The sequence below is a fragment of the Prionailurus viverrinus genome, chromosome B3 (assembly GCF_022837055.1).
Source record: "Prionailurus viverrinus isolate Anna chromosome B3, UM_Priviv_1.0, whole genome shotgun sequence".
NCBI lineage: Eukaryota > Metazoa > Chordata > Mammalia > Carnivora > Felidae > Prionailurus > Prionailurus viverrinus.
In genome coordinates, this window is record NC_062566.1 from 20,285,629 (window position 1) to 20,313,374 (window position 27,746).

The following is a 27,746-nucleotide window of genomic DNA, read 5'->3' on the forward strand; positions in this document are numbered from 1 at the left end:
CAGAGGTGCCTTTGTTGTCACAGTGACCAAGAGTGAATTACATGTTCACTCGTGAGTGGGAGGCAAGGATGCCAGCCCCCAAATAAATCCTGCCCAATGAACACCCACCCAAAATACTGACAATGCTCAGGATGAGATCCATAAGCTGTAAAACAAGCCAACTGCTCAAGAGAAGGCTACCTTATCTTGATTCTAAGGCTGATTTCCCCGGGGGAGCTCATGGAGAGGTCTCAGTGACACAGAAGAAAATCCCCAAAGTATGACATTGACTGACACATGTTATGTGAGAGAGGACAGTGAACAGAAGGTTAGAAACCCCTGAAGGGTTTGAATTTTCTGGCCACAAGGCTGTTGGTGAATGTAGGCAGTCAGACCTGACTTCCCTTCCTACTTCTCATTTCCCACCAACTGTGCATTTTTGAGCTGTGGCTGAGGCTCTCTAAAGCAGAATTCAGATACAGAAAATCGGATGCCAAACTCACAAAACAGCCTTGAGGAGAAAATGTTTCAGAACTACACTCTCCGAATAGGGCATTACTTCTGCTGTGTTGCCATTTAGCAAACTAGAGCAACTACTGGATAAATGTCAACAGTCAGCTGGTCATAAACATTCTCTGCAACTTTAAATACTGTTTTGAGAAACTCAGAAGTACAGAGTGGAAATCAAGGTTATAAAAACTGGGTTCTGTTCCCCCCAGCCATAGGCCAGTCATGGGCTCAGGCAGGTCCTCTCAGGCCTTCAGTCCCACACCTATCTACTAGTAAAAGTGGCCTGGCCACTGGAGTTGGGGGATAGGGTGCGGATGCCCAGAGGGCAATGTGGGAGATACTGTGTGGGCGTGGTGCCAAGGGTGCTCTGGACGTATCCAGTCACTTACGAGCTCTGAGAAGCCGCGGACCACCTGCCGTCGCTTCAGGTTGGTCTCTCCATCCAGGTTGGCAGTCTCAATGTGGCACAGGCCATCTGGGTCACTGGAGGAGAGCAGGAGAATGTCTGCAGGGATGATCTCATTGCAGCGAAGACGCACAAAATCTCCCACACGGATTTCTTTCCAGAATCGGTTCACATACTGCTTTTCCTCCCTGATAAAGAGACTGTCATTAACAAAACTGGCAGGAGGCTGATCATTCCTGAATCTGTGTGATGGGCACATTTAACAAATATTTCTACTAAAAATTTCCATAAGGAAAGTGTTTAAAAAGGATACTCATTAATACCACATATACAGTGTGACTCCAGTTATGTGAAATATTCAGGATAGGCAAATCCATGGAGACAGAAGGTAGATTAGTGCTTACCAGCAACTAGGGGTAAGAGACATGGGGAGAAACTGTTTATTGAGTACAGGTTTCCATTTGATGAAAATGTTCTGGGACTAGGTAGTAGTGATGGTTGCACATTATAAATGCACTAAATGCCACTGAATTATATACTTTAAAATGGTTAGAATGTCTACTTCTAGGTATACCCCGAAGAATTAATAGCAAGGACCCATATAGATAATTGTACATCTGTCTTCATAGAAGCATTAGTCACCATAGCCAAAAGGTGGAAATAACCCTAATGCTCAATGATGAATGAGTGGATAAGCAAAATGTGGTATATATCTAGACAAGGGAATATTATTCAGACATGAAAATGAAGTTACATGCTGTAACATGGATGACAGTTGAAGACATTATGCTAAGTAAAATAAGCCAGTCACAAAAGGACAAATATTATATGAATGCACTTTTATGTAGTGACTGCAACAGGCAAATTCACAGAGAGTAGATCCTCTCTACATCTCACTGTCCTGCTGTCTGCAGAACGGAGATAACAGTAGATGCATCCTCTCCACATCATTCAACACGAAGTGGACAGCATATGTCAATCATCCAGAACAATACCCAACACAGTCAGCTTTCAACTTCCAATAGTTACTATTAACAGATATTTAGATGAAAACATTGTAGATTTCTTCTTCAGATTTTTTTTTTTACTCTGAAAATACAGGCCAATTAATCCTACAAAGGGCATTTTTAAGAGTTCCTTCATGGCAGTTTTGCGCACTTAATTTATAAAAATAAGTATAGAAACATGACTTTAGATCAACATGATATGCTATAAGGAAATCTCATCAAGAAATGCTCTGGGTGATACTGCTGGGGGGAGAAAAACATGAAAACACATTTCAATGTAACCATCACCTTCTTACTGGTTCCTGCCCCATACAATGCCTCTCCCTTGCCTGAGTTCCCAGAAAGCCTGAATTCAGGCAGCAAGTCTGGATCTCAAGGTAGGCCGAGTCAGCCACAACTTATGGACTCCTCCACTTTGGGAGAAGTATTGAGGTTTTACACATCTATTTAATTCCACACTGTGGATTTGAGGAAACCTATGGAAAACTTCCAGGAGCTCACAGCTATCAGCTGCTCCATCCCTGTCCATTTTAAAGCCTCTATTTTCTTGTTCTTCCAATTCAAGATCCACCAAACTGATTATGTACAAAGCATAGTTTGGCCACGTTAGGACCAACAGAGATAAATTAGATATAGCTCTGTCCTCAAAAATAATGCAAGGCAAGGCCAAACCACTGGATAGCAACCCTTGGGGACTGTATAATCAAGCCCCCAGTGTGAGCAAAACTATCCTTCCTAGGCCAACCCATCATTCCTTACAAGGCCAGGGTGTTCTTCAAGGCTGCTTAAATAGGTGTGATAAGGTCCTATCAGCCTCCAATCCGACATCAGCTGGCTCTAAGATAAGGCACAGAAGGGGCATTCAATCACCTGACCATCCTGCTGGCTCACTTCCAGTCTGACCTCTTCCCTGTGGACAGATAGCCTTGATGTGAGACAGATGAAACATTTTTAAATGTTCCTATTTCCTTTCCTAAAGGTCAAACCTTGATTTTATATCACTGCAAGCATTAGCTCCTTAATCTTTATTCCTTATCATGACCATTTGTTGGGTTCCCACAGAAAGTACAAAGAAATGTGAAAGAGCCTATCCTCTTCCAGAAGAAAGTTTCCAACAGCTAAGTCACAAAGGAGGGCAGCATACACTCTTGAGAGTGAGGTGGACAGGATTTGTGATGACAGGGGTTGCCAGGAGACCAGTGGTCCCAGACTTGCCCTGGGATGGCACAGGAAGGTGATGACAAGAAGAGGAGCAGAATGGTCTGTGTTCAGTTTATCTTAACTACATTCCATTTACAGAACTCATCAAACATAGAGTCAGTTTCCACCTGCTTTGAAATCTTAAAACGTTAGCTTGCCCACTACATCAGAGCACTGCTTTTAAACCAGCAATTTTGGTGGAGGCACTGAGCCACACAGGAGATTCCCCCACAGCAACCCCTCAATCCCCCTGATGTGCCTGCAATCTGTGAGCACTCAGTCACAGTCCTCGCGAGAGGACCCATGTGAGCCATGGAAAGCAAAGGGAGCAGGACACAGAGTAGCTCCATAATGGCTTCTGTGAAAAGGCCCTGCAGTTCACGGGAATTCTGCAGGAGGCTGGGCCCTTAAAACCCAAACCTGGGAGTCATTTGTGAAAGAAGAGCAGCATGACAGAACCCCTTTGACACACCAACAGACCAAAAATTCCCCATCAAAGCCCCACAGTCCCATCAACGATTCCAGCTGGAGACCCACACTGAGTCTGGACCCTACATCAACCCCTGCAATATCCCTGTCTACTTTCTCATATTGCTATATGTACACTATATTATGTTATATATTATATATTCACATATATGTATACTATATTATGTTATATATTATATATTCACATATATGTATATATAACATCTCTTGCATATAACACATTACATATAAGTAGCCCTTTGTCTCATGAGGGGGGTATATGCTTATTTTTTCCCAGGAACTGTATTTGGACATAGGGTCTAAAGTTGAAATGAGGTCACAGGGTGTGGTCCTAATCCAATGTGACTGATGTCCTTATAAGAGGAAAAGACACCAGGGATGTGTGCACATGGAGGAAAGGCTGTGTGTGGTCACAGAGGGAAGACAGCCATCTGCAAGCCAAAGAGAAAGGCCTCAAGAAAAAGCAACCCTGCCGACACGCCTTGATCTTGGACTTCCAGCCTCCAGTACTGAGAAGACAATAAGCTTGTTTTAGACACTTGGTCTGTAGTGCTTTGCTATGGCAGCCTGAGCAGACTAACACCTAACAACTTCAAGTCCTAGGACTCCTGCTGGAAGGACCAGCTCCCAGCCTGCAGTGACAGAGGAAGAGACAGCAGAGGAAGCGGGTAGTGGAGGGGCACCATGCCAGGCGATTTATCCATAGGCATGAGTCCCACACTGCCCCACACATCTGTGCACAGGAAAAGCACCACAGAGAAGACAAAAATAAATCCTTTGACACAATACTATAAACACTAGCTTCTTAATAACACTCTTCTTCAGACTATTCTAAGCAGCAGGTAAATGATTTGGAACTGCCCTCCATTTCCTCAGGTCAGGATGGATACAGGTCGGGGTAGACACAATGTGTGAGCCTCCTCTCTGTGGCACAAATATCAGGAGATAATCTCACCACCCCATGGCCTCCCTGCCAAATCTAATCCCAACCAGGCATGGGCCTGCATACCTGCAGGACCCTAGGACTCCCCTAAAACACATGGATTATATTTTTTACAGTGGCAAGTTTGAAATCATCAAAGTCCTCAATATTCTGGATTCCTTCATAGCAATTAGGAAGGGGCACTGTTTAGTTTGCCCACACATTCCTTCTAAGAACAGGTGCCAACTACCCCTGGCAATAGGATTCTGAGATGGCCCCCAAATCTCCACCCCAGTCCTGGTGTCCACACCTCTGCCAGCTCCCTTGAGTGAGGTAGGGACTAAGTATGAATGTGGAGGAAATCACTTGTGAAGATGTAACTAGGGTGACCCAATCAGTAGACTATGAGCCAACCAACAAAGAGATCATCTGAGTGGGCCTTACAGAGCCACAGGAGTCCTATAAACCTGGGCCTAATGACAGGGACAGGAACTCATAGGGGCCACATGACCAGAGCTGAGAGCACAAGGCCTCAGCCCTACCACCACTGGAACTGAATTACACTAAGAACCTAAAAGAGCCTGGAAGAAGATGCAAGCCTCAGACAAGAACACAGCTGCAGCCAACACCTCACCCACAGCCTGGTGAGACATCGGGTAGAAGACCTGGCCAACCCATGCCTGAATTCCTAACCTCCAGGAAATGTGAGATAATGTATCTGGATTCTTTCTTTTGACAGGTAATATCCTATTAGTTTCAGGTGTACATCATGGTGATTCAATATTTTTATAGATTACAAAATGATCCCCATGATAAGTGAAATTACCACCTGTCACCATAGAAAGTGATTATAATATTATTGATTATATTCTCTACACTGTACATTACATCCCCATGAACTATTTATTTTATAACAGGAAGTTTGTGCCTCTTAATCTCCTTCACCAATGTCCCCCCCTCCAACCCCTCCCCACTCTGGTAACCAACAGTTTATTCTCTGTTATCTATGACTCTGTTTCTGTTGTGTTTTGTTTGTTCATTTATTTTATTCTTTAGATCCCACATATAAGTGAGATCATACGGTATTTGTCTTTCTCTGACTTATTCACTTAGCGTAATACCCTCCAGGTCCATCCATGTTGTTGCAACATTGTTTTTAGTTGCTGAGTTTGCAGGGATTTGTTGCACAGCAATAAAAAATTAATACACACCATTTCCATTTTCTGTACAGAAGCAGGAGCTAGATGCTTCTCCCATCCTGGCAGCTTCGTCTTCTACAGTGTGTAACAAACTAAAGATTCTGCCGGTAGTTTTATAGTCTGCATACTTGAGGAAAAACTACTTAACGAGAAAAGAATGCATAGAACAAGACTGGTTATAATCCAAAAGTGTTTTTCTCTCTCCACATAAAGTGGAAGCCCATCAGAGGGCCTGAATAACATATTAAAATGTGGAGAAACCCTGAAAATGTGCAATCTTGAAATACGGGCTATGTTATAAATATTACAAACATGGTGCATGATTCCTCCACAGGAATGGCAACTGGCTCTTGCATTTAGCTGCAATTTTCTGCTCATGATTCCTGACAGGTCTGAACAGAGTGTCAAACCAAGATTTCAAAGGTCATGAGCGAAAAAAGTGTGATTCTTCTGAAATGGGGGGCAAAGAAAAACACTAAAAAGGGAAAGAATAATAAAAATGTCTTACATTTAAAAGCACCACGTATGAAGCCAGAGACAAAAGCCAGTTTTTTCTAAAAAAGCCTACCACTCCTTTTTCTCTGCACCAACCACCTCACTTCTAGGCCAGTTGTTTCCTCAGCTAAACAGTGAGAATGTTAAATAGATGATCTTGAAAATCTGTTCTGAGGCTAATGTTAGCCTTCTGTGATTAATAGATTTCCTCTTCTGGGAAAATCTATTACTAACATTTTACAATTAGTCATGCTGAGCTTTGCAGTTCTCATCTGAGCCTTTTTTTTTTGTCCAAAACAACATAATGCACAGGTGAAAGAATAAGGAAATATAAGTATGACAAGTGACAAATTTTATTTAAAGACAAGCAATAAATAAAATTTTAAGATCCCTTAATTTATCATTTTTGGTTATTTAATATTTAGGCTGAGTTAAACTATTTATTTGTATTAGTTATGTTTTCAAGGTTCTTAAGTAGGGGCACCTGGGTGGCTCAGTCGGTTAAACATCCAACTCTTGATTTCAGCTCAAGTCATCAACTCACAGTAGGTGAGCTCAAGCCCTGAATTGGGCCCTCTGCTGACAGTGTAGAGCCTGCTTTGGATGGAGCCTCTCTCTGCCCCTCCCTTACTTGCGTGCTCATACCTGCTCTCCCCCTCTCTAAAAAAAAAAAAAAAAAAAAAAAAAAAAAAAGTTCTTAAGTAAACAATTCCCTAAGGGGAGGCAGCTGACTTACAGAATTTACAGGAATTACTTTAAGTAGTTGAAAGCATGTTTTTCCTGGAGATCACTATTACTTTTATGTAGCTATTCATGAATACAGGGTTCAAGAACTACTGATCTGAAATGTTTCATTAATGTTTTATTTTTTTGAGAAGCATTAGAATGTTGCAACCCTACTGACCCCTGACCCCTCCAGTGCTTAAGGTGTCTCTGCAATGGCTCAGGGTTTTCAACAATGTATTTATAAATCTTTCCAATGTGGTGAAGTTGGATCTATTTCATAAATCCAAACAAATTTAGATCGAGTTTTAAAAAAAGGCATGTGCAGAAAATGAGGGAATTACACTTTCATCTTTAATGTGTTGTTTTCAAGTAGATTTGCATTTCAAATATATTTGAGATTTTCCCTCATAGTAAAAGAGCATTTTTTTTTTTTTTTAATTTAAGGTGACAACAGATTCCAAATTTGCCCACAACCAGTCACTATTCCGGGTTACCCACTGCCATTCCTTCTACAAGGACAATCACAACAATAATTGTCCCTGATCTCCAACCTGGTCTATGAATTCATGAATGAATTGGATCTGTTCTTAAGAGTCCTCCTGGGCTGCAGAAAGAGGCACACTAATTTCTGGTTCCACACAAGTTACTCCTCACTTGTAAGATGACATCATCATTCAAGTTTAGTGACACTGTAATCAACACAAAGTAGCAGTGGGTGTCTGCAATGCTACAGTGCCCACACTTCTGATCATGTCCACAAAATACTGCATGCCACACACACAGAGCTGCCACCTGCCAGCTTCTAGGACATCTTACAATTGGAGATGCTTGCCTCTTCCGTTTTTTGGTAATTTAGGAGATGAATGAAAAGTCTGAAATGTTTGTAGCATGCATACACATTTGATTTTCTTACCCTTACATTATCTAACATCTTTATATGGCCATATTTTATTGTATACTTTCCCATGTTGTAAAAATGTCAGCTTTAATTCAATTGCAAATTATTGTCACAGCTACTCATGAGAACCCCACTCCTGCCCTCCCACCATTCACCACACCCACACCCTACTCAGGTGCTGGCAGTGGGGGTGCACAGGGGTAACAGGCACATCTCACTTGACTCCCTTGCTTTCTCTCCTTCTTTAAACATGTCTCTCCTTTAATAAGACTAATCAACAAAGGAATATCTTGGGTAGATGAGTAAGAAAGGAAGTGAGAAAGAGAAAGAAGAGATGCAGGTTTGGGGTTTTAACGTTTGAGCACTACAATTTTTAAGTACAATTTAATGCTGAAGGAAGAACACTTACTTTGATTAGGCAATCAGGGACTGATTCCTGGAAGAGGGGACATCTGAATTTAGATCTTAAAGGATGAAAAGAATCTTAGCCTAAGCCATTCCCCACCCTCCCCCAAGGAGACTGTTTATACTAAAGAGTGCAATTTAGGGAGAGGTTGGAAGGGCAGTGCCCAAATCAAGGATAAGGCAGGGCTGGATCAAAAGAGATCCTGAGAGGCACCTGGGTGGCTCAGTTGGTTGAGCATCCCACTTTGGCTCAGGTCATCTCATGGTTCCTAAGTTCAAGCCCCACATTGGGCTCGCTGCTATCAGCACAGAGCTGGCTTCCAGTCCTCCATTCCCCACCCCCACCCCCACCCCCGCTCTTCCCATGCTTGTTCTCTTTCTCTCTCTTTCTCTCAAAATAAACATTAAAAAAGAGAGAGAGAGGGGCGCCTGGGTGGCTCAGTCAGTTGAGCGTCCGACTTCGGCTCAGGTCACGATCTCCCGGTATGTGAGTTCGAGCCCCGCGTCAGGCTCTGTGCTGACCGCTCAGAGCCTGGAGCCTGTTTCACATTCTGTGTCTTCCTCTCTCTCTGACCCTCCCCCGTTCATGCTCTGTCTCTCTCTGTCTCAAAAATAAATAAACATTAAAAAAAAAAAAAAAGAGAGAGAGAGATCATGAGACTCAGAAACAGCAACAGGGTAGAAACAGGGGCCACCTGGGTGGCTCTTTAGGTTAAGCATTGGACTCTTGATTTTGGTTTAGGTCCTGATCTCACAGTTCATAGAATCAAGCCCCATTTAGGGCTCCATGTGGACAGTGCAGAGCCTGCTTGGGATTCTCTCTGTCTCTCTGTCTCTCTCTCTGCCCCTCCCTTGCTTGTGTGCAGTCTCTCTTTCTAAAAATAAATAAACATTAAAAAAAAAGACATAGAATCAGGAGGAAATGATGGGCATAAAGTTTGACTATATAATCTATGTCACTGGACACACACCATGAATGATTAGATGAGAATGGGCATTCGAGTATCCACATCTCCAGTTCTGGTGGCTGAAATGTGAGTTCCACTGATCTTACCCAGGAGTGGATCTGCTGTGGGAAGGAACAGAGTCCAATTGTGATCTCTTCAAGGTGCTGGTGGGGCATGTGGGTTGGGCTTGTAGGAGATGGCCACATCTTTGAAGACAAATGCAGATAAAGAGGAATTTGGGGCTCATGGCATGGAGATGACCAGTCCCCTACTGTGGATGCCATCACTGAGATTACCAGAGATATCACAATGATGAGAGCTGAAATAGTAACGAGAACTGAAAATGGACTGGGAGAACAGGAAGGGTAGGAAAGGGTTGAAGTAGGGAAGCCAGCAGGGGTGGCTGGGCAGACAGGGTGGGCACAGGGTAGAGACCAGCAGAGCCCAGAGTCCCAGGAGCCAAGGTTCCATGGTGGCTGCCCATCACCAAGGGCAACCAGGGGCAGGAGTCCAGTGTGCCACACCTTCCGTTGCCTCAACACCTCTCCCTTTGCCCTTCCTATGCCAAGTGAACCAATCTGGAAAGGCAGTCATGGAATGTGTGCACACAATCACCATAGTTTCATCTTATTTTGAAAAGGCAATTTTCAGTGGCACACACTTGAAAATGGCACACCCATTAAGACCAAAGGTCCCCTTTCCAAACATTCCTGGTGCTTTTCTCCCTTCAGACCTTTTCACCACTCAAGCACATTTGTGTGCAGCTCAAGTGAGAGTTCAGTCTTTGGAAAGACTAAGAGATATGGACCTCCTATAAAAGGTTCATGAATGCTTCAAGTCTTAGGATAAGTCTTTCAGGCAATACCAGCTGGACGTCTAGACACCAAATCCCTGTCAGTACTGAGACATCGGTATCTTAATAATAATAACAAAAGAAAAATAAATACAGCTTTCCTCCTCCATATCCTTATTATGAACCCAGCACTTCACAGAGCATTTTACAGCCTTTATTGCAGGGAGTCTTCACACAATCCCAACACTATATTCCCGTTTACAGACATAGAAATAGACATGGAATGACCTGCCCAAAGTCACACATCAGGAAGTAGCAGGGTGAGGACCAAATCTCTCTGACTCTGGGAATCATGAATCCTTGGGGCCATGTGGTTTTGAAAGCACATCTGATCTAACGACCTAAAGGAAGAACAACTAAAACTCATAAAGGAGTTGTCTAGTGACAACTTTGCAAAATTCCAAGCCAGAAACTCTGTATTTTTTTTTCCTTTTAAATTATGCAGCCCAGAGACCAATGTAGCCTGAAAATAAAATAGCACTATGCTTGAAAAAGGGTGGAAAGGCAGACAGTTCCAGACCTATAAGCAGTGTTTGACAGACACAGAATGATGAATTTCAGTCAATTTGCCTAAATGCCTGCCTATTTGCAATCGGCCAAAGGAGCCATGTCCAAGGTTAGAAGTCACCAAACCATGGTCTCTGCTACAAACTGGGAAGTGTGCCCTAAATGGGCCTTGGCAAATTGAGAGATGAGCTCATCACTGAGACCACCTGTGGCTGGGAGCTTCTGAGCTTCAGCAACCTGAAGGACACCACCTGACTCAGTCTTCTGGGGGGACTCCCTCTGGGGCTGAAGGAAGGTTGGTGGAGCAGGAGAGCAGTTTATTCTCATGGCTTTGGAATGACCTGGTAGCTTTGACAAGTGCTCCCAACTTCGGCCGGGCACACGTGGCACTTTTGGAGACAAGGCTATGGACCAAACTATTCCAGCTCCCCTACTGCAGGCATCTTACAGGTCACTTATTTTTATTTTTTTAAACTTTTTTAATGGTTGTTTATTTTTGAGAAAGAGCGACAGAGAAAGAACGCAAGCGGGGGAGGGGTAGAGAGAAAAGGAGACATAGAATCTGAAGCAGGCTCCAGACTCCAAGCTGTCAGCAAGCAGCCTGATGCAGGGCTTGAACTCACGAACCATGAGATTGTGACCTGAGCCGAAGTCGGACACTCAACTGACTGAGCCACCCAGGCACTCCATCCAGGTCACTTTTAAGCAAAGCTGCCCCACCCTTTCTTGAAAAACCCCTCCCCCAGAATATATTTACAAACAGTACTACACAGCTGGCTCTGGAATGATCAATAATTAATGATGATGCCTTGCATCTGGCCAGTGCTCCTCCTGAGGGTCACAAGCCCCCGTATAGGCACTATCTTGCCAAGTTAATGACTCATCCTCATTAAGAGGTGAAAGGGAAGGAGAGGGCTTGGGGCTCAGGCACCTGACCTCCAGCACCTCAGGTGCCTGGCATATAAATGGTGGTCTGCCTTCTCGCAGAAACTGTTCACACCAAACCCCCAACAGCCCTTCATTCTAGTCCCACAGGCTTCCCACTCTCCAGGTGGGCATCAGAGACCATCCGCCGGGACCTCCCAACTGAGCAAGGCCACAGTGTCTACTTTGACTTCACTTTCCTTTTTTTTTTTTTTTTTTTGTGCATGATTTTTCCCCACTATTATTATTTTTTTTTTCCTAAATTTTTTTTTTCAACGTTTATTTATTTTTGGGACAGAGAGAGACAGAGCATGAACGGGGGAGGGACAGAGAGAGGGAGACACAGAATCGGAAACAGGCTCCAGGCTCAGAGCCATCAGCCCAGAGCCTGACGCAGGGCTCGAACTCCCGGACCACGAGATCGTGACCTGGCTGAAGTCGGACGCCTAACTGACTGCGCCACCCAGGCGCCCCCCCACTATTATTTTTGAAGCAAGTATTTGATTTTGACCAATAAAATCACAAATACTTCTAATGAACAAGTTACACCTTACATTTAATTTATGGTTTGGAGTTAAAGCAAGAGCTGCTATTTTGTTTTATTGACTTAGAAAGATGGTAAAATTATCCATACAGTTAAGTGAAGCACTTGGATGGGTACAGCTTAATGTATAGTCATACATTAAGACTATAAGCTTAGCAGCATTCTGTACTATTTCATTAACACAGAGCAACTAACCCCTGTAAAAAGAAAAGTTCTTCTCCAAACGTCAATTTGCTTCTGACCTGCCAGCTTATCACATTTCCTATTGGTAAGACATCCCATAGGTGAGACAGGCATGCTGCAACTAAACTTGTGCTTCATTTACTAAACCAACAAAAACAGACTTGGTCAGAAAATGTGTCTTATGGACAAGAGAGTTGAATGCATATGCTTCTCTTTTAAATAGTTCAGGGTTGAGCTAGGTTGAAATGCAAAGTATCTAGAAAGATCCACAGAACACATTTTTAAGAAAAAAGGAATACCACGGAACAAACTTAACATGCAAACCAACTAGAATGAGGCCTCCCCAGCGTAGGCAGGCTGAAGAACTCCTCAGGCCCAGGAAAGAGAAAGCTGCACAATACATTTTAGGCAAACAGAATGAAGGAGAAACCAGGATGCAGTGAGGCAAGCCCTAAATGGGAGGTTCAGAGCAAGTGATCCAAGAACCTCGTGGAATAATCATCAGTGCCAAGGCCTGATGCCTTGGGGATAAGAAAATCCTTCATGGAATTTATTTTTCATATTGTGCACAAATGAAGGCATGTGTGTGGAGCAAAGAGAGACAGAGACCAGGAAAATTCTCACAGCACTTTAAAAAGACCCATTAAATTACTCCCAATTCAATAAACCCTCATTACACAACAGGCAGAGGAGTGGAAAGCCCAGAATGAGAGGCAGTGGCTTTAAAGCAGGGGTTCTCAACCTCCCACAATTGACATTTGGACCAGATAATTCTTTTTTTTTTTTTAATGTTTATTTACTTTTGAGACAGACAGAGACAGAGCATGAACGGGGGAGGGTCAGAGAGAGAGGGAGACACAGAATCTGAAGCAGGCTTCAGGCTCCGAGCTGTCAGCACAGAGCCCGACGCGGGGCTCGAACTCACAGACCGTGAGATCATGACCTGAGCTGAAGTCGGACGCTTAACCGACTGAGCCACCCAGGCGCCCTGTGGACCAGATAATTCTTTACCATAGAGGGCTGGCCATCCTGCTCTGTAGGATGCCAAGCAGCATACCTGACCTCCACCCAAGAAATGCCAGCAGCACACCCCTCCCCACAAATTGTAGCAGCAAAAAATGGCTCTAGATGTTGCCAAATGCCTCCTGGGGCACAAGATCATCTCAGGTTGAGAAGCACTGCTTCAAAGCACCTGGGACAAACATTCTGGAACATGGATTATTAAGTAAACATTTACAGGACCAACATAATTTAAAAATCACATACGTGAGAACTCAGCACTGAAACAGAAATGGCAAAGTCTGCAGGAACTTGACCCAAATATATTGTGCAACATCCAGAATGTGTCTTCTTTCCTCTCTAAACTGAAACATCTGCTCCTCTGGTGAGACATGCTAATGACTTCTGAATCTAATACTAAGTCAGAGGCAGTGAGAGAAGATATTTGGGGTGATTTTTCTGCAGTGAATCTTGCAATAGTAAAATTACCAAAAGTACAGTAGTTTAACCCATATGCATGAAATGTATTTTCTAAAATATGTGCTATTCCAGATGTCTCCTAAGAGCTACATGCACTCGGGTGCTTGGGTGGCTCAGCTGGTTAAACATCTGACTTTGGCTCAGGTCATGATCTCGCAATTCAGTGCTCGAGCCACATGTCGGGCTCTGTGCTGACAGCTCAGAGCCTAGAGCCTGCTTCAGATTCTGTGTCTCCCTCTGTCTCTGTCCCTCCCTGAGTCACACTGTCTTTCTCCCTCTCAAAAATAAACATTAAAAAAAAAAAAAAGCTACAAGCACAGTTAAGAAACACTCCAGACATGTGTGAGAAACACATGTGTGCATGGAGGAGACTTCTTACATGAATCAAGATGAAGGAAAATGCTGGGCCCTCTGAGGTGAAGTCAGAAAGTACTGAAGCTGTCCCAGCAGAACTCTCCCTGACAACAAGGGCCTCTGGCTTTAGAATTAAGATGAGGTGCAGTTTCTCACATAATTATTTGGTACAATGAAACACTGCCCACCTAGAAGAAACAATTTTCCCTAGGAAATGTACTAGCTTGTGATACTAGCAAAATGATGCCTTAAAACAAGATCACTTAGAAACTCCCTGGTGAGTTTTGACATAAGAACTTTTTTTTTTTTTTTGATAAATCATTTCTAATGCAGTCTTTTCTGAATTTCATGGGACATTCTCAAAATAGCTCAGCAGATATCAAGACCAGGGGATCAGATTCTTCATCATAATACCATTACCACTTGTAAAGCATGTAAAACACTTTGGGGACACTACAGAGTTGTCAAGGTAATTTCCTCTACATTAATTCACTTGTTGGCATGATATTGTCACAAAATGGGCAGAAATAATATGATCCACATTCTTGCAGGTAATGCCCTAAAGCTGGGAAAGGTCCTGTGTTGTTAATAATTTTTCTTAATAGGCTGCAACAATTCACATCTCTCCATGGGTATATAAAAGTAACAGCGCCCTTATTTTTGCAAGCAATCTCTGCTCTTTCTCTCTTTAAAACCCCCCTGCCAGTTTGATAGGCAGGACAAGACACTTTATACCTTTCTATCTGCATCACCCTGACTCCCAGGCCAATTGACCTGTTCTTCTGGGAATTAGCTACCTATGTTCCCCTCATTTTTTCTACTGTATTGTTTGCTTCCTTCTTGACCACTTAATTTGTGAGAACTTTCATATTAAAAATATTAACCTCTTTACTATCTTCTGCCTTGAAAACATTTCTTTTCTGTCTAAAGAACCATGGTTTTATAATGTTAATTTGTGGCATATTTTGCCTTATCACAGTTAATTTTTTTAAGTTTATTTATTTTGAGAGAGAGAGAGAGCACAAACGGGGAAGTACAGAGAGACAGGGAGAGAGAGAGAAAGCCTGACATGGGGCTTGAACTCACAGACTGTGAGATCACGACCTGCGCTGAAATCAAGAGTCTGAGACACTTTACTGACTGAGCCATCCAGGTGCGCCAACAGTTAAAATTTTTATTTAGTTAAATATTCCTGACCTTTATAGGCCTGGCCAAGAGAGTCTCCTGTGCCTTTGGACTGTACCATGTAGCATTCCTGTTTTTTTGATGGGGGAAGTACAGAGTTCTTTTATTTTAATATTTAAATGTTCAAACCAACTGATACCCATTTTTACAAGGTACAACCAAAGGGTACAATGCTGTTTCCTCCCCAGAGCCAACTGTATAAACGCTATTTACTAAATAATCATTTTCCTATGGAACTTAAATACCTACTCTAAAATTCTCACACACAATATCTTTTATTGGGGGGTTATTATGTTCAAGCAATCAACTTGTTTTCAAGTCCATACCGTGGTACTACTGATTTGATTGCACAGTGTATCAGATCAGCTCCAGCACTGGGTGCCCCACTCTGGGGGGAAGAAGCCCCCAGGCAGCTGGCTTAGCATATGGAGGCGACTATTGGATGGGTTCCTACCCCCACTTTGCAGGGCACCTCATGCTGCAGCCCTGGTTCTACTAACTGATACGAAGCTCTCCCTTCATCTTTTAAAAAAGTCTTGGCTATACTGGAACATTATAAAACTTTTAAGGTCATTTATGGACTTCAAGATGTATTACAAAGCTATAATCATCAAGACAGTATGGTACTGGCACAAAAACAGACACTCAGATCAATGGTCCAGAAAAGAGAACCCAGAAACAGACCCAGAAATGTATGGCCAACTAATCTTTGAAAAAGCAGGAAAGAATATCCAATGGAATAAAGACAGTCTCTTCAGCAAATGGTGCTGGGAAAACTGGACAGAAAAATGAACCTGGACCACTTTCTTACACCATACACAAAAATAAACTCAAAATGGATGAAAGACGTAAACGTAAGATAGGAAGCCACCAAAATCCTAGAGGAGAAAGCAGGCAAAAACCTCTTTGACCTTGGCTACAGCAACTTCTTACTCAACACATCTCTGAAGGCAAGGGAAACAAAAGCAAAAATGAACTATTGGGACCTCATCAAAATAAAAGCTTCTGCACAGCAAAGGAAATAATCAGCAAAACTAAAAGGCAACCTGACATAATGGAAGAAGATATCTGCAAACAACATATCAGATAAAGGGTTAGTATACAAAATCTATGAAGAACTTACCAAACTCAACACCCAAAAAACAAATAATCCAATGAAGAAATGGGCAGAAGACATGAATAGACACTTGTCCAAAGAAGACATCCAGATGGCCAAATGAAACATGAAAAAATGCTCAACATCACTCATCATCCAGGGAACACAAATCAAAACCACAATGAGATGCCACCTCACACCTGTGGCTAACATTAGCAACTCAGGCAACAATAGATGTTGGCAAGGTTGGGGAGAAGAGGATCTCTTTTGCATTGTTGGTGGGAATGCAAGCTGGTGCAGCCACTCTGGAAAACAGAATGGAGGTTCCTCAAAAAACTAAAAATAGAACTACCCCACAACCAAGCAATTGCACTATTAAGAATTTATCCAAGGGATATAGGTGTGCTGTTTTGAAGGGACACATGCACCCCAATGTTTATAGCAGCACTATCAATAATAGCCAAAGTATGGAAAGAGCCCAAATGTCCATCGATGGATGAATGGATAAAGATGATGTGGTATATATATACAATGAAGTATTACTCAGCAATCAAAAAGAATGAAATCTTGCCATTTGCAACTACGTGGATGGAACTGGAGGGTATTACGCTAAGTGAAATTAGTCAGAGAAAGACAAAAATCATATGACTTCACTCATATGAGGACTTTAAGAGACAAAACAGATGAACATAATGGAAGGGAAGCAAAAGTAATATAAAAACAGAGAGGGGGACAAAGCATGATTCTTAAATATAGAGAACAAACAGAGGTTTGCTGGAGGGGTTGTGGGAGGGGGGATGGGCTAAATGGGTAAAGGGCTTAAAGAATCTACTCCTGAAATCATTGTTGCACCATGTGCTAACTAACTGTAAATTATAAAAAATAAACAAATTATAGAAAAAAAACTTTGAAGGTCGTTTTATTTAATTCCAAGAGAACCTTCTAGGCCAAAATGCACACACACATGTATATTCTTCTTGGGAAAACTGGGATTATGACAGCACTTGCTCTCCCACCCAAGGCTACAGGAAGCTTTTCATCACCTCATGCTCACCAAAAGGTACTACACTTTTCTTCAGGAAGGGCTTGAGCCTTTGTTAAATTTGTTCCGAGGTATTTTACAGTTTTTCTTCCCATTTTCAGTAGCTGATCTTCCCCATTTCCCTTTCTCAGTATGCTCAGTGCCCTCAATTAATGTGAGCAGTTCTCTGTGTGGCCACAAGTCTCTCTGCCCCTGACTCGATTTCTCTTGCTCAAACCATCTTCCTCTTCCTGGCTGCCAGGCCCCTTTGGAGGAATGGTTATTATTCTTGGTTAGCACACCTGGGCTGGGCTGTGCTGTGCTATGCTCTGCTTTGCTTTCTAAAGTGATAGCTGGTCCCCTCTGTGGAAGGTGAAGTGGTTCTCCAGGTGAGTGGGGAACACAAACCTTCACCCAGCCCTCCTTGGCAGTCTCTTCCAGCTCCAGGAGCAGGAAAAGATCCCAAGGACCAGGGCATCTGGTTAGCCTTGCATGCACTGACAGCCACCTTCCCCACTGAAAGCCAAAAGACTTCTGAAGGCCCAGGTGTTGTCCAAGATGCTCTGCATTGTACGACTCACCTCAGGGCTCTCTGATGCTGTTCTCCAGTGCCAGCAGCCCATGTCAGGAAGCTGTGCCAGTGCTCTCCAAGGACCCAGATGGACCAAAGGTCTGCTCCAGATGCAAGGAGACCTAGGCATCAGTGGCCACTTGGCTCAGGCATTTGAGGTTAAAGGGTGAAAGGGTTTGCATGCAGGCCACCATTTCCCCGAGTCCCCTGCTTCTCTGAATCAGAATTTGAAGGTGAAAAGGTTTTGCTGATGACAAGATCCCTCCCATTAATTTAATATTTTGAGTAGACTAGAAGCCAGAGAAGCTTATCAGTTTTCTTACTCAATGGGCATGGCAGACTGGGTGAGGGCAGCCCAAATTGTCTCTCCCTGAACCACTGGGAAGTCTTCCTGAAAAGCATTTACCTCCAGATCAGTCCCTGACCAACACCACCCTGGGTTTCTTCCTACTGTGCAGAACTACAAATCATGCAAGCAACCTCTTCTCTATATTAAGCATTTCTAAAAGAATCAGTACAATAACATTTTTCCAGAACTATTGTAAATGTCCTTCAATTATGACAGCCTACAAAGCAGGGTCAGTGAAAGACCTCAAATAAGCACTGCTCTTCTCAGAGATGAAGCCCCTTGAATAGAAGGAATGTTAAAATATAGATCAAACTATGCTATGGTAACACAATTTCTTTTGATGCAGTTTGTGTGGTGACCTAAGACACCTTTGGTATTGATAAGTGAGAGCCAAATCTTATTGTTCTCTAGCAAAGCAATAATGGCAGCAGTAACCTGGGAAAATGATTTCACACAATCATTTTCTGCGAATCATCAATAATGCTAGAATTCAGTTTTCCTCTTTGGGTAAAAATATGGTGAGACTGCCCACTCTGACCATCACCCCCATGCCACACAAGCTGGAACCCACAATGGTCACTGCAGAGTCATGGTTTGCATTCTGTTTCTGCAGTGCCCCTGAAGTGGTGACATTCCCATTTTAAGGATGAAGAGACTGAGTGTCTGAGGGTGTTAAGTCAGTAAGTCAGTGCCCAAAGACCTGCAGGTAGAAGTCAGGAAACCTGCTCCAAAACTAAAGTAACTCTCACTTTCCAACATTAGACTATTAGCAGGGGGAAATGCTGAAAAATGGGAATTGCTAAATTGTACATGTTTTTGCCAGTTTTATTTAGAAAACAAACAAAACATTTCTCTTCTTTGGGACATGGAGCAGGATACAACTGGTTACATACACAGTGTCGTCCATCACCTCACAAACATACAAAGATAAGAAGCATGCCCCTTCTGACAAACTGAATCAGCCAGAAGGTTCCCACCACATCAGTACTAAATCACTGTTGTACGGCTGAGCCCACCCCATGAGGCAGATGACTATCACAGGTCCCCGATGGACCTCTTACCTCTGGTCCAATTTTAAACATGAATATTGATCACTTAGGGCCTTTGCTGCAGTCTACTGAGACGAGGGAATGACGGACTCTTCCCTCAATTCTCCCTAGTGATTTCAGATTCAAAGAACTTGTGAATAGGAACAAAAATTACTTTAATGTTTCTGATTTCTGCTTATGTTTTTAACAATCTAAATGCAACTGAATTAGATTTATGGTTTTGGCTTTAGCAATGTGTTATTATCCTTATCACTCGTGTTATCAGTAGTATTTATTTTCCCAAAATATGCCAGATAGTGTGTTAGCACTAGAATTACTGGAAATATTTCTGTAGACATTTTATTCCTTAACTCTGGAATCATATGTCATGAAACCCACTGGGAAAAAAATTTTTTTTTCCTTAAGTAGGCTTCGCATGGATGACAGAATGTGCACATGAAATCACAATGACTCTTGGAATGTGCCTGGTGGGGGAAGGGTCAGATCACCTACTGCAGCCTGCCTGTGGATGTCCTAGCAAATGACCAAGGACACATTAGAAGGCAGCACCGAACAACGAGAAGACTCAAATCAACAGGAGAAAAAACAAGCTGACTCTTTTCTCCTTCCCGCAAAGTGCCAAATTCCAATCTGGTGAAATGGCTTCCAGGTCCCCACTGCTAAAGTGGACAGGACAACACACAAACACTGAGCAAAACCTGATTCTGTGGGAGCTGCCTGACCACTCTGGCCAGCCATCGCCCTTCTCCCCTCCAAAATGTACACAGTGCCACCCACATGTGCACAAGCCAGATAACACCACTCCTCTTGGAGTCCCCAATAATGTAAATAAACCTAGTTTAGTGTGGAAAGGTCAGTCCTGCAGCCCACTCTGGAACATTCCCTGAGGCTTCCCACCTGTCCTAATTAGATCCACTTTATTTCAAACACCAATACTCAACAGTAATGATGTTAACCATCTATTTCTTATTTACTTTTTTGTTGTTGTTTTTCCTCAGTTTTGTTACTAGTATTTCAACAACACCAGAGACTGTGTTTTTACAGAGGTAAAATCAACGCATTTAATATATTCTTATAACTAGCTGACTGCACTATCCTTATGTTTACCTGATTAGAGCTTCAGCCGCAGGCCAAGAGTTTGGTGAGTCACTCTGGGTGAATGGAAAATATGTTTCCTTTTAGGTAACTAACTTGAAGAAAAGCCTTTGGCGTGACAGTGCACAATGTCCCCAGGGAGATGGGGCTGTATTAGTGGATTCATCCCATGTGTGCTCGCCCACACGTTGTCATGTACACACTGGGATTTGAGGAGGCTACTCAGCCAGCAGCTCCCTAGACCTCCAAACAGGAGCCCACGCACAGCGGATGGGGCTGTCTGAGTGCCCCTCAGTGGTACCTGGGCACAAAGCATGAGGCAAGTGAGCTGAGAAGAGCCCAGGGCAGGACTATGCCCTCAAGCTAAGCCTCCAAGTTGGCACTTGCAGCTGCACAGCCATCATGTCTCTGAGCCTCGGTTGTCCCTATCTGTAAAATGAGGACAAAAGTTACTGTTGCCAGCATCATGGGTGATGGAGAGTGGAGGTGTTAATGTGGGTAATGCAGCATTAAACTCTCTTCTGTACTTAGGGCGGCTGTGAATGCATCTCAGGTGCAAGCTTCTGGGGAAAGGTACAACCACTCAGCCTTGAAATGCTGACTCTTATTCACATCCTAGGGAAGCCAATGCCTGGGTCTCAATTTGCTCATTTTGGTAAAACTGCTCCACCTGGCATGGAACAGCTTGCTTTACAAAAAAAAAAAAAAAAATACACTTTCCAGCTCTATACAGCACCCTGGCCCTGACACTACTGGACTTAACGTTTACCTGGCCAGCTTTTCTTTCCTACCATTGAGCAGGAAGGGCATCACAGTCCACCACAGGAAATCCCCCACACTAATCTCTGGAGCCTGAGGTGTCTGCCAGAACATAAAAGCCACTGTAGTGGCAAATCTCCTCTGTTATGGATTCACTACATCGCTAACTGATCCAGGTTGGTGAGCAGCTAGCCTCATGCCCTGGGCCAAAGGCTGAGAGAACCTCCCAGTATTCCAAAGGGAAGGATCTCATCTACATTTTTATGTCAACAAAGGGAACATGTGCTCCACATGATGAGGGCATGTGGCCTACTTAGATTCAGTACCGTATACAAAGCCATCTTTGTTCACCAGAGAGACTTTTAAAATTATTTTCCTGTTTTAAGTCAGTAAAATGTTGCTTTTGGGCCAACATGTTATTTGGAAACTCTCCGTCTGGATGCTTTTCTTCTTAGAACAGAACAGAAATTGGGCAAAGTGCACTGTGGAAACACTGGCGTATGCCCATCCCCACAGTACAGACTGTGTTGTCTTAACATCGCAAACACAGAGTTGGGCTTTCCTCTCTGAAAACTGAGATGAATATGTTGATAAATGTCGAGGCAGATTCTCCAGGCCTGAGAGCCTCCCTCACTGCAACCTGGACTATGTAGACAGTCTGTTGGGTCAGGTCAATAGCATCATGAATCTGTTTTCTATGGCTGCAGTAACAGATCGCCACTAACTCAGTAGCTTAAAACCATACAAATTTACTATCTTCTAGTTCCAGAGATCAGAATCCCAATATAGGTCTCACTGAGCTAAAATCAAGGTGTCAACAAGGCTGTGTCTGTTTCTGAAGATTATAGGAGAGAATCTGTTTCCTTGCCTTTACTAGTTTTTAAAAGCCCTCCCACATTCCTTGGCTCATGGCCTCTTCTTCCATCTTCAAAGCCAACAATGGAGGCCAAGTCTTTTCTACTGAGGTGCCATCTTTCTGGTTCTCTTTCTGATTTTTTTTTAACGTTTTTTATTTATTTTTGAGAGAGAGAGAGACAGAGAGACAGACAGAGAGAGAGAGACAGAGAGAGAGAGAGAGAGAGAGAGAGAGAGAGAGAATGAGTGGGGGAGGGGCAGAGAGAGGGGAAGACACAGAATCTGAAGCAGCTCCTGGCTCCGAGCTGTTAGCATAGAGCCCAATGTGGGGCTCAAACTCACAAACCATGAGAACGTGACCTGAGCTGAAGTCTGACAGCTCAACCAACTGAGCCAGCCAGGTGTGCCCTTTCTGATACTTTCTTCTACTTCATGGACCCCTGTGATTACACTGGGCTCACTAAAAATCTAAAATAATCTCATTTTAAGGACATGTGATTTTCACCACTTCAATTCTACTTTGCCTTGTAACCTAAAATGTTTACAGGTTCTGAGGATTAAGTGATGGACATCTTTGGGGAGGCCATTATTCTCCCTGAAATGAATCATAGCCAAAAATTTGGTACATACAACTGCATTTTACATATGAGGAAAGTGGGGTGTGCCATTTTTGGGATTTTACCCAGAACTCAATTTCCATCTGGTGCCTACATGACCAAGGAATCTTAGTGAGGTGGGATAATTCCTGATAAGGCAAGCCAAGTCTCAGCAATACATCTGCATCTGACACCCTGGACAAAGCAATCTCAGGGGTCTGAGGGGAAGCAAATCATTAGTAAGGAGGTAACTGGCAAGTAAGTGCCAGTAAGTGACACTGTGGCCCGTGTTGGTCTCCTCTCTTCTAGATTCTCAGATAGGTCTACCACATCATTGCCTCTTCACCAGCTAGGCTCCTTCCTTCTTTCATTCATTAATTTATCAAGTGTCTGTTGGTTCTGCTGGGCACATGCTAGGTGCTAAGGACACATGAGGTGCTAAGCAAGCTGGGTGCCAATGTCATCTTGGAATCTGGGCATCTGCACATATTCTCTGCTTCTCAGCCACAAGGACTGTGTCTCTAGAGCAGCAATTCACACGACTGTCAAAGGTGCTTCTAAGAATCAGATAAGCAGCCTGAACTGCTCTTTGTACATCCGGATGAACCAGGGTTTAGCCCCAGTGCAACTGGATTTATACTCAGGCAGGTTAAATCCATCCCCATTCATAAGTGCCTCTGTCACCAGCATTGCTTCCACAAGGATACACATTCTCCAAACTCCACAAAGCGTGTTGCCATCCTGTTTGTACTTCCAAGACAGCTCACAGTGGACATGCCAGCAGGTGAACTGAACAGTAGATTCAGAAAACCCAAGAATGAAGCTCACTCAGTTTTAACCACATTGGGCAGTTCCCAAACCTCCATGGGCCTTGGCTTCTCTGAGTATAGAATGGGAACAGCAGTTTCTCTAATACTTCTAATACTACCCACATGCTACTGGTCTGTCTTCACAATGCTCTGCCCCCAAGATGTGTGCGTGTGCACGTACATGTATGTGGTGTGTGTGCACATGTGCACAAAGAGGTATACACAGATATACATATAAAAGATAACTGACAAGAGAAGCATCAAACATCAAAATAGAGCAGAAAGAGCATGAGACCTAAAACAAACAGCAAGTGTTCAAGTTCATCTCTGCCATTCACTGTGTGAGTGTGCATGGATATGCCATCCAGCTTCTGTCATGTGACTGTTACTCATCTTATTTGTAAAATATGGCTAATGATGCAAAGTGAATTGCCTCTCAGAACCGTCCATGAGAATCAAATCAGAATTTTTCCAACACAGATTACAAGTTTATTGAATGTTTAACACATATATTCAAATAAATGTTTCTTGAATAGTTGAATGAATAGTAAATGTGAAATTTCTTTTGAAAGTATGAAATATTACAGAGGGGCACATGGGTGGCTCAGGCAGTTAAATGTCCAACTTCAGCTCAAGTCATGATGTCGTGGTTTGTGAGCTTGAGACCCTTGTCAGGCTCTGTGCTGGATTCTCTCTCTCTCTCTCTCTCTCTCTCTCTCTCTCTCTCTCTTTCTGTCCCTCCCCCATTCTGTCTCTGTCTCTCTCAAAATAAACAAGCATTTTTAAAAATTAAAAAAAATAAGTATAAAATATTACACAAATGTTAAGAATTTTTAGATTTGCTTAAATTATAATAAATCCTGGGTAGGTAGACACTCTGGGTTTGGAAAATGGGGAGGCATGATTGGAGGAAAAGTAAAAAGTGTCCTGAAATATAAGGCACATTGCCAGAAACAGGACACTGATGGTAGTCCACAAAGATGTAGTCCACTAAGATGGCAGTCCACAAAGAGATGCCAGTCCCAACATCCATACATGGGCCCACATGAGCCTGCTGGATACCCACTCAATGAGACTTTCCAAGCTTGTTTTTAGATGACCATCATACAGATGGAATCTGTCATGCCCTGCCTTAATACTGGCCTCAGAGCTAGTATCTCACAGGGACTGGAACTACGCTGCCACCTACATGGCTTTAAGTTCTTTCTACTGTGCCCAAGAGTCATGATCCAGGGAAAAGATACTGACTTTATTAAATACAGATAGATAGACAGACAGATAGATAGATAGATAGATATAGATAGATAGATCATCATCAATTTTTCGGTGGTAGAATTTATCAAAAATGTACCTACCCACTGCACCATACTTCACACTTACTTTTGTACTATTTCTGAGTTAAAACAGTAATCAGTTTTCTATTTATAGATTTTGGTGAGGAAATTAATGCATTAACATACAAGTAAAGCCCAGATAAAAGTCAAAGTCTTATAGCCTAACAAATGTGAGTCATGTTCCTCTCTAGCACCTTCCTGGGCCCACAGATTAAAGGGCTTCTCTTCTAAAGGGCTGAACACAAGGAAATATTAAAGGGCTTCTCTTCTAAAGGGCTGAACACAAGGAAATATTAAATCCATTTTATGTAAAAAATGAAGGCTGGGCTATTTTCCTTCCCCAAATTCACCTAACTGTAGGGATTGCCAAGCATTTCATAATTTGCTTCATGAAAACAAGTTTCTACCTTTACTAAAAATAAAAGACAAAAAATAAAACCTGTAATTCCCATAATTCCCAAACAGACTGGAGAAAAAGGTATTTTAGAATCAAAAATGGAAGGCACATCTCCTGTTTATTTCAAATAATCTTCCTATGATGTTTATCTTCTTACAAGTGGCCCTTACTGCTTTCAGAAGAAGCAATGAAAACTGTTCAACATGATTATTTCCATACAGAAGACTAATGGCCATGCATGGAATGAGTGATTTTCTACTCATTCCACGGATACACAAAACAGCTGCCCTAACACATTCTTTTCCTCTACCCCACCATAAATGTTTCCTTTCCCCAAGTCATAATTCATTCTTTCCCTAGGAATAACTGAAGGGCAGGCATGTATTTTTCTCTACTTCATCTAAATTACAGTTCTGACCACAGCCTACCTCAACACACCCATGTTTCTGTCAAACAGATGGGTCTCCATCACAGCTCAGAGTATGCTTTTTAGTCAGCCACGAAAGAACAAAAGGGAAGAGTTGAGAGGTTCTCAGGACTTTTAAAGAATGATTATACTGAGACTAGCAAAACATCACTCACTTCTTCATTTGGTGGAATCTTCACATTTTTTTAAGAATCGGCTCAAATACCTTCTTCTCTCTACCACCAAATAGCTCTGCATTCTTGAGGTGACCGGATGCCCAGTCTCAGAGCACCTGTACACCAGCAGGTGGGGCTGGTAGGCAGGTAGTGCCGTAGATTCACTGAGTCCACAACAGCTAAATGCACAGGGCCCTAGCTGGTCTTCAGGGCACCATCCCACACCCAGTCATGGCAGGCCTCCCAGAGATACTCTGGCTGAATGAATGAACGCTTTGACAATTCTCAAAACAGTCAAGCATTCCTTGTGGGATGATAGTTTTAAAAGAAATCTTAATTAACCAAATGTTTTTAAAAGAAAAATACATTTATTGGTACTATTTAGGACTCTGAAATGACTTCTTTCTGAATTTGTAGCTACCTTGTCTTTATAATGGAGGTGAAGTTAAAGTCTGATTTCTTTGAGGAAGAACACAGAAGAACATACTAGTAAGAAAAAAAAGCAATAAGCAATCATCAAATAACATTTAAAGTTAAACATTATATTTACTTTTCAAATGTGCCAAATATATCAGCAGGCTGATGCTGTACTACAATAAGGCACTTCATTTTGCAATTTGAAAATAACATTGCCATGAGTCACCCCTGGATATCAAGGTTCCTTCCTAGTTCTCAAGTTTGTTCTCATATTTGCATTTGCTTTTTTTCAAGGTTTCACTATGGCCTTACCGTCTTGCAGGATATTTGGATTAAGTAGCTAGCCATAAATTAATGGTTAAATGAACAACAAGGATTATTTCAACACAATTGCTCAACAACTTTCATTAAAACAGTCTCTCATTTGTGTCTTATTTCTCAGGTGGAAAACATTCTGTTTAAGTAACTACTGATTCCCAACACATGTGATTTTACACCAATATTGCTCCCTAATGGGTGACAAGCCTGGATCTATGGTATTGTTATACCAAATGCTATCCATTCTTTGGAGGAACATAGAGAAGTTTCTTGGATCAGGTAGGACTTGGGTTTAGGATTAGAGGATGGTGAAATTCACAAGCGCTAACATTAGAACAAGCTTTCCTGGACATTGGGAAAGACGAAAGTAGTTGGGAAGATGTGATGTGCTCACTGACTGGCCGCAAGATGGGGATGTGTGGAGAGGCCAGATGCAGGCAATTAAGGTCCTAACAGAAGAGGGGCCACACTGTGAGGCTAAATGAGAGGGTCCCTGCTGTATTCTCTGAGGCCTGGACCCCACAGAAACTTTCTGAGCACTGGGACGAACTGCATTCTGAGTAAGAGCACCCCTGGTGGCCATGGATGGGCTGCTGTGAAGTGAAGAGGAAGGACCACTACCAGAAAGAGCACAGCTGTGTAGGATGGTGTAGGCCCTGAGAGATATCATGGTGGAGGACAGCTCCTCCTAAGACACAGGAGGAAGCCTAGAATTCCCATATTTCCCAGAGTCTAGGGGTGAACAGGGGGGAAGAGGTGAGTCATGAACCAGGGACATTCACTCTCCAACCTTCAGAGACAATTACAGCTTTGCTGAGTAATGTACTTTACTTTGATTTTCTCTAAGGAATGGATTTTCTTTCAAAATCAAAGACAAGGAAAAAAAATCAAATGGAACATCAAACCTTAATTTAAGAAACCCATCCACTTCATCATAAATTTACTATAAGCTAAAAATAAACAAAGAGCACATTTACTTTATACGAGAATGGTGTTTTGTTTTTTGGTGTTTGTTTGTTTGTTTGTTTTGGTAAAGTCGATCTTCAATGTAGCACATAATTAAATTTCTCCTTTAAATGTTTCATTTGTATTCATTTCCCCTTTATTCTTGGGAAGACCTCAAAGTCACTCATAGTTCCACAGATGTATAGTGTGCCTGAGAACCGTACTCATGGCCCAGGATATGCTAGGAAGGCAGGAAGATATTTCCACTACTGCAATAAATTGGGTCTCCGACAGCACATTGTGATTTAAGCATGGGACTTGATACTAAAAATCCTCAAAGA

At 42.6% G+C, this 27,746-nt stretch overlaps 1 protein-coding gene across 3 annotated transcripts in view; it reads right to left on the reverse strand.

Moving 5' to 3' along the window:
* ATP10A (ATPase phospholipid transporting 10A (putative)) overlaps positions 1-27,746 on the reverse strand; it is a 206,326-nt gene that overhangs the window by 115,236 nt on the left and 63,344 nt on the right. For all 3 annotated transcript variants that reach the window (XM_047863204.1, XM_047863205.1, XM_047863203.1), the window contains exon 3: positions 879-1,083. In XM_047863204.1, the coding sequence (XP_047719160.1) occupies positions 879-1,083 (205 nt within the window). The remainder of the gene's footprint in view (positions 1-878; positions 1,084-27,746) is intronic.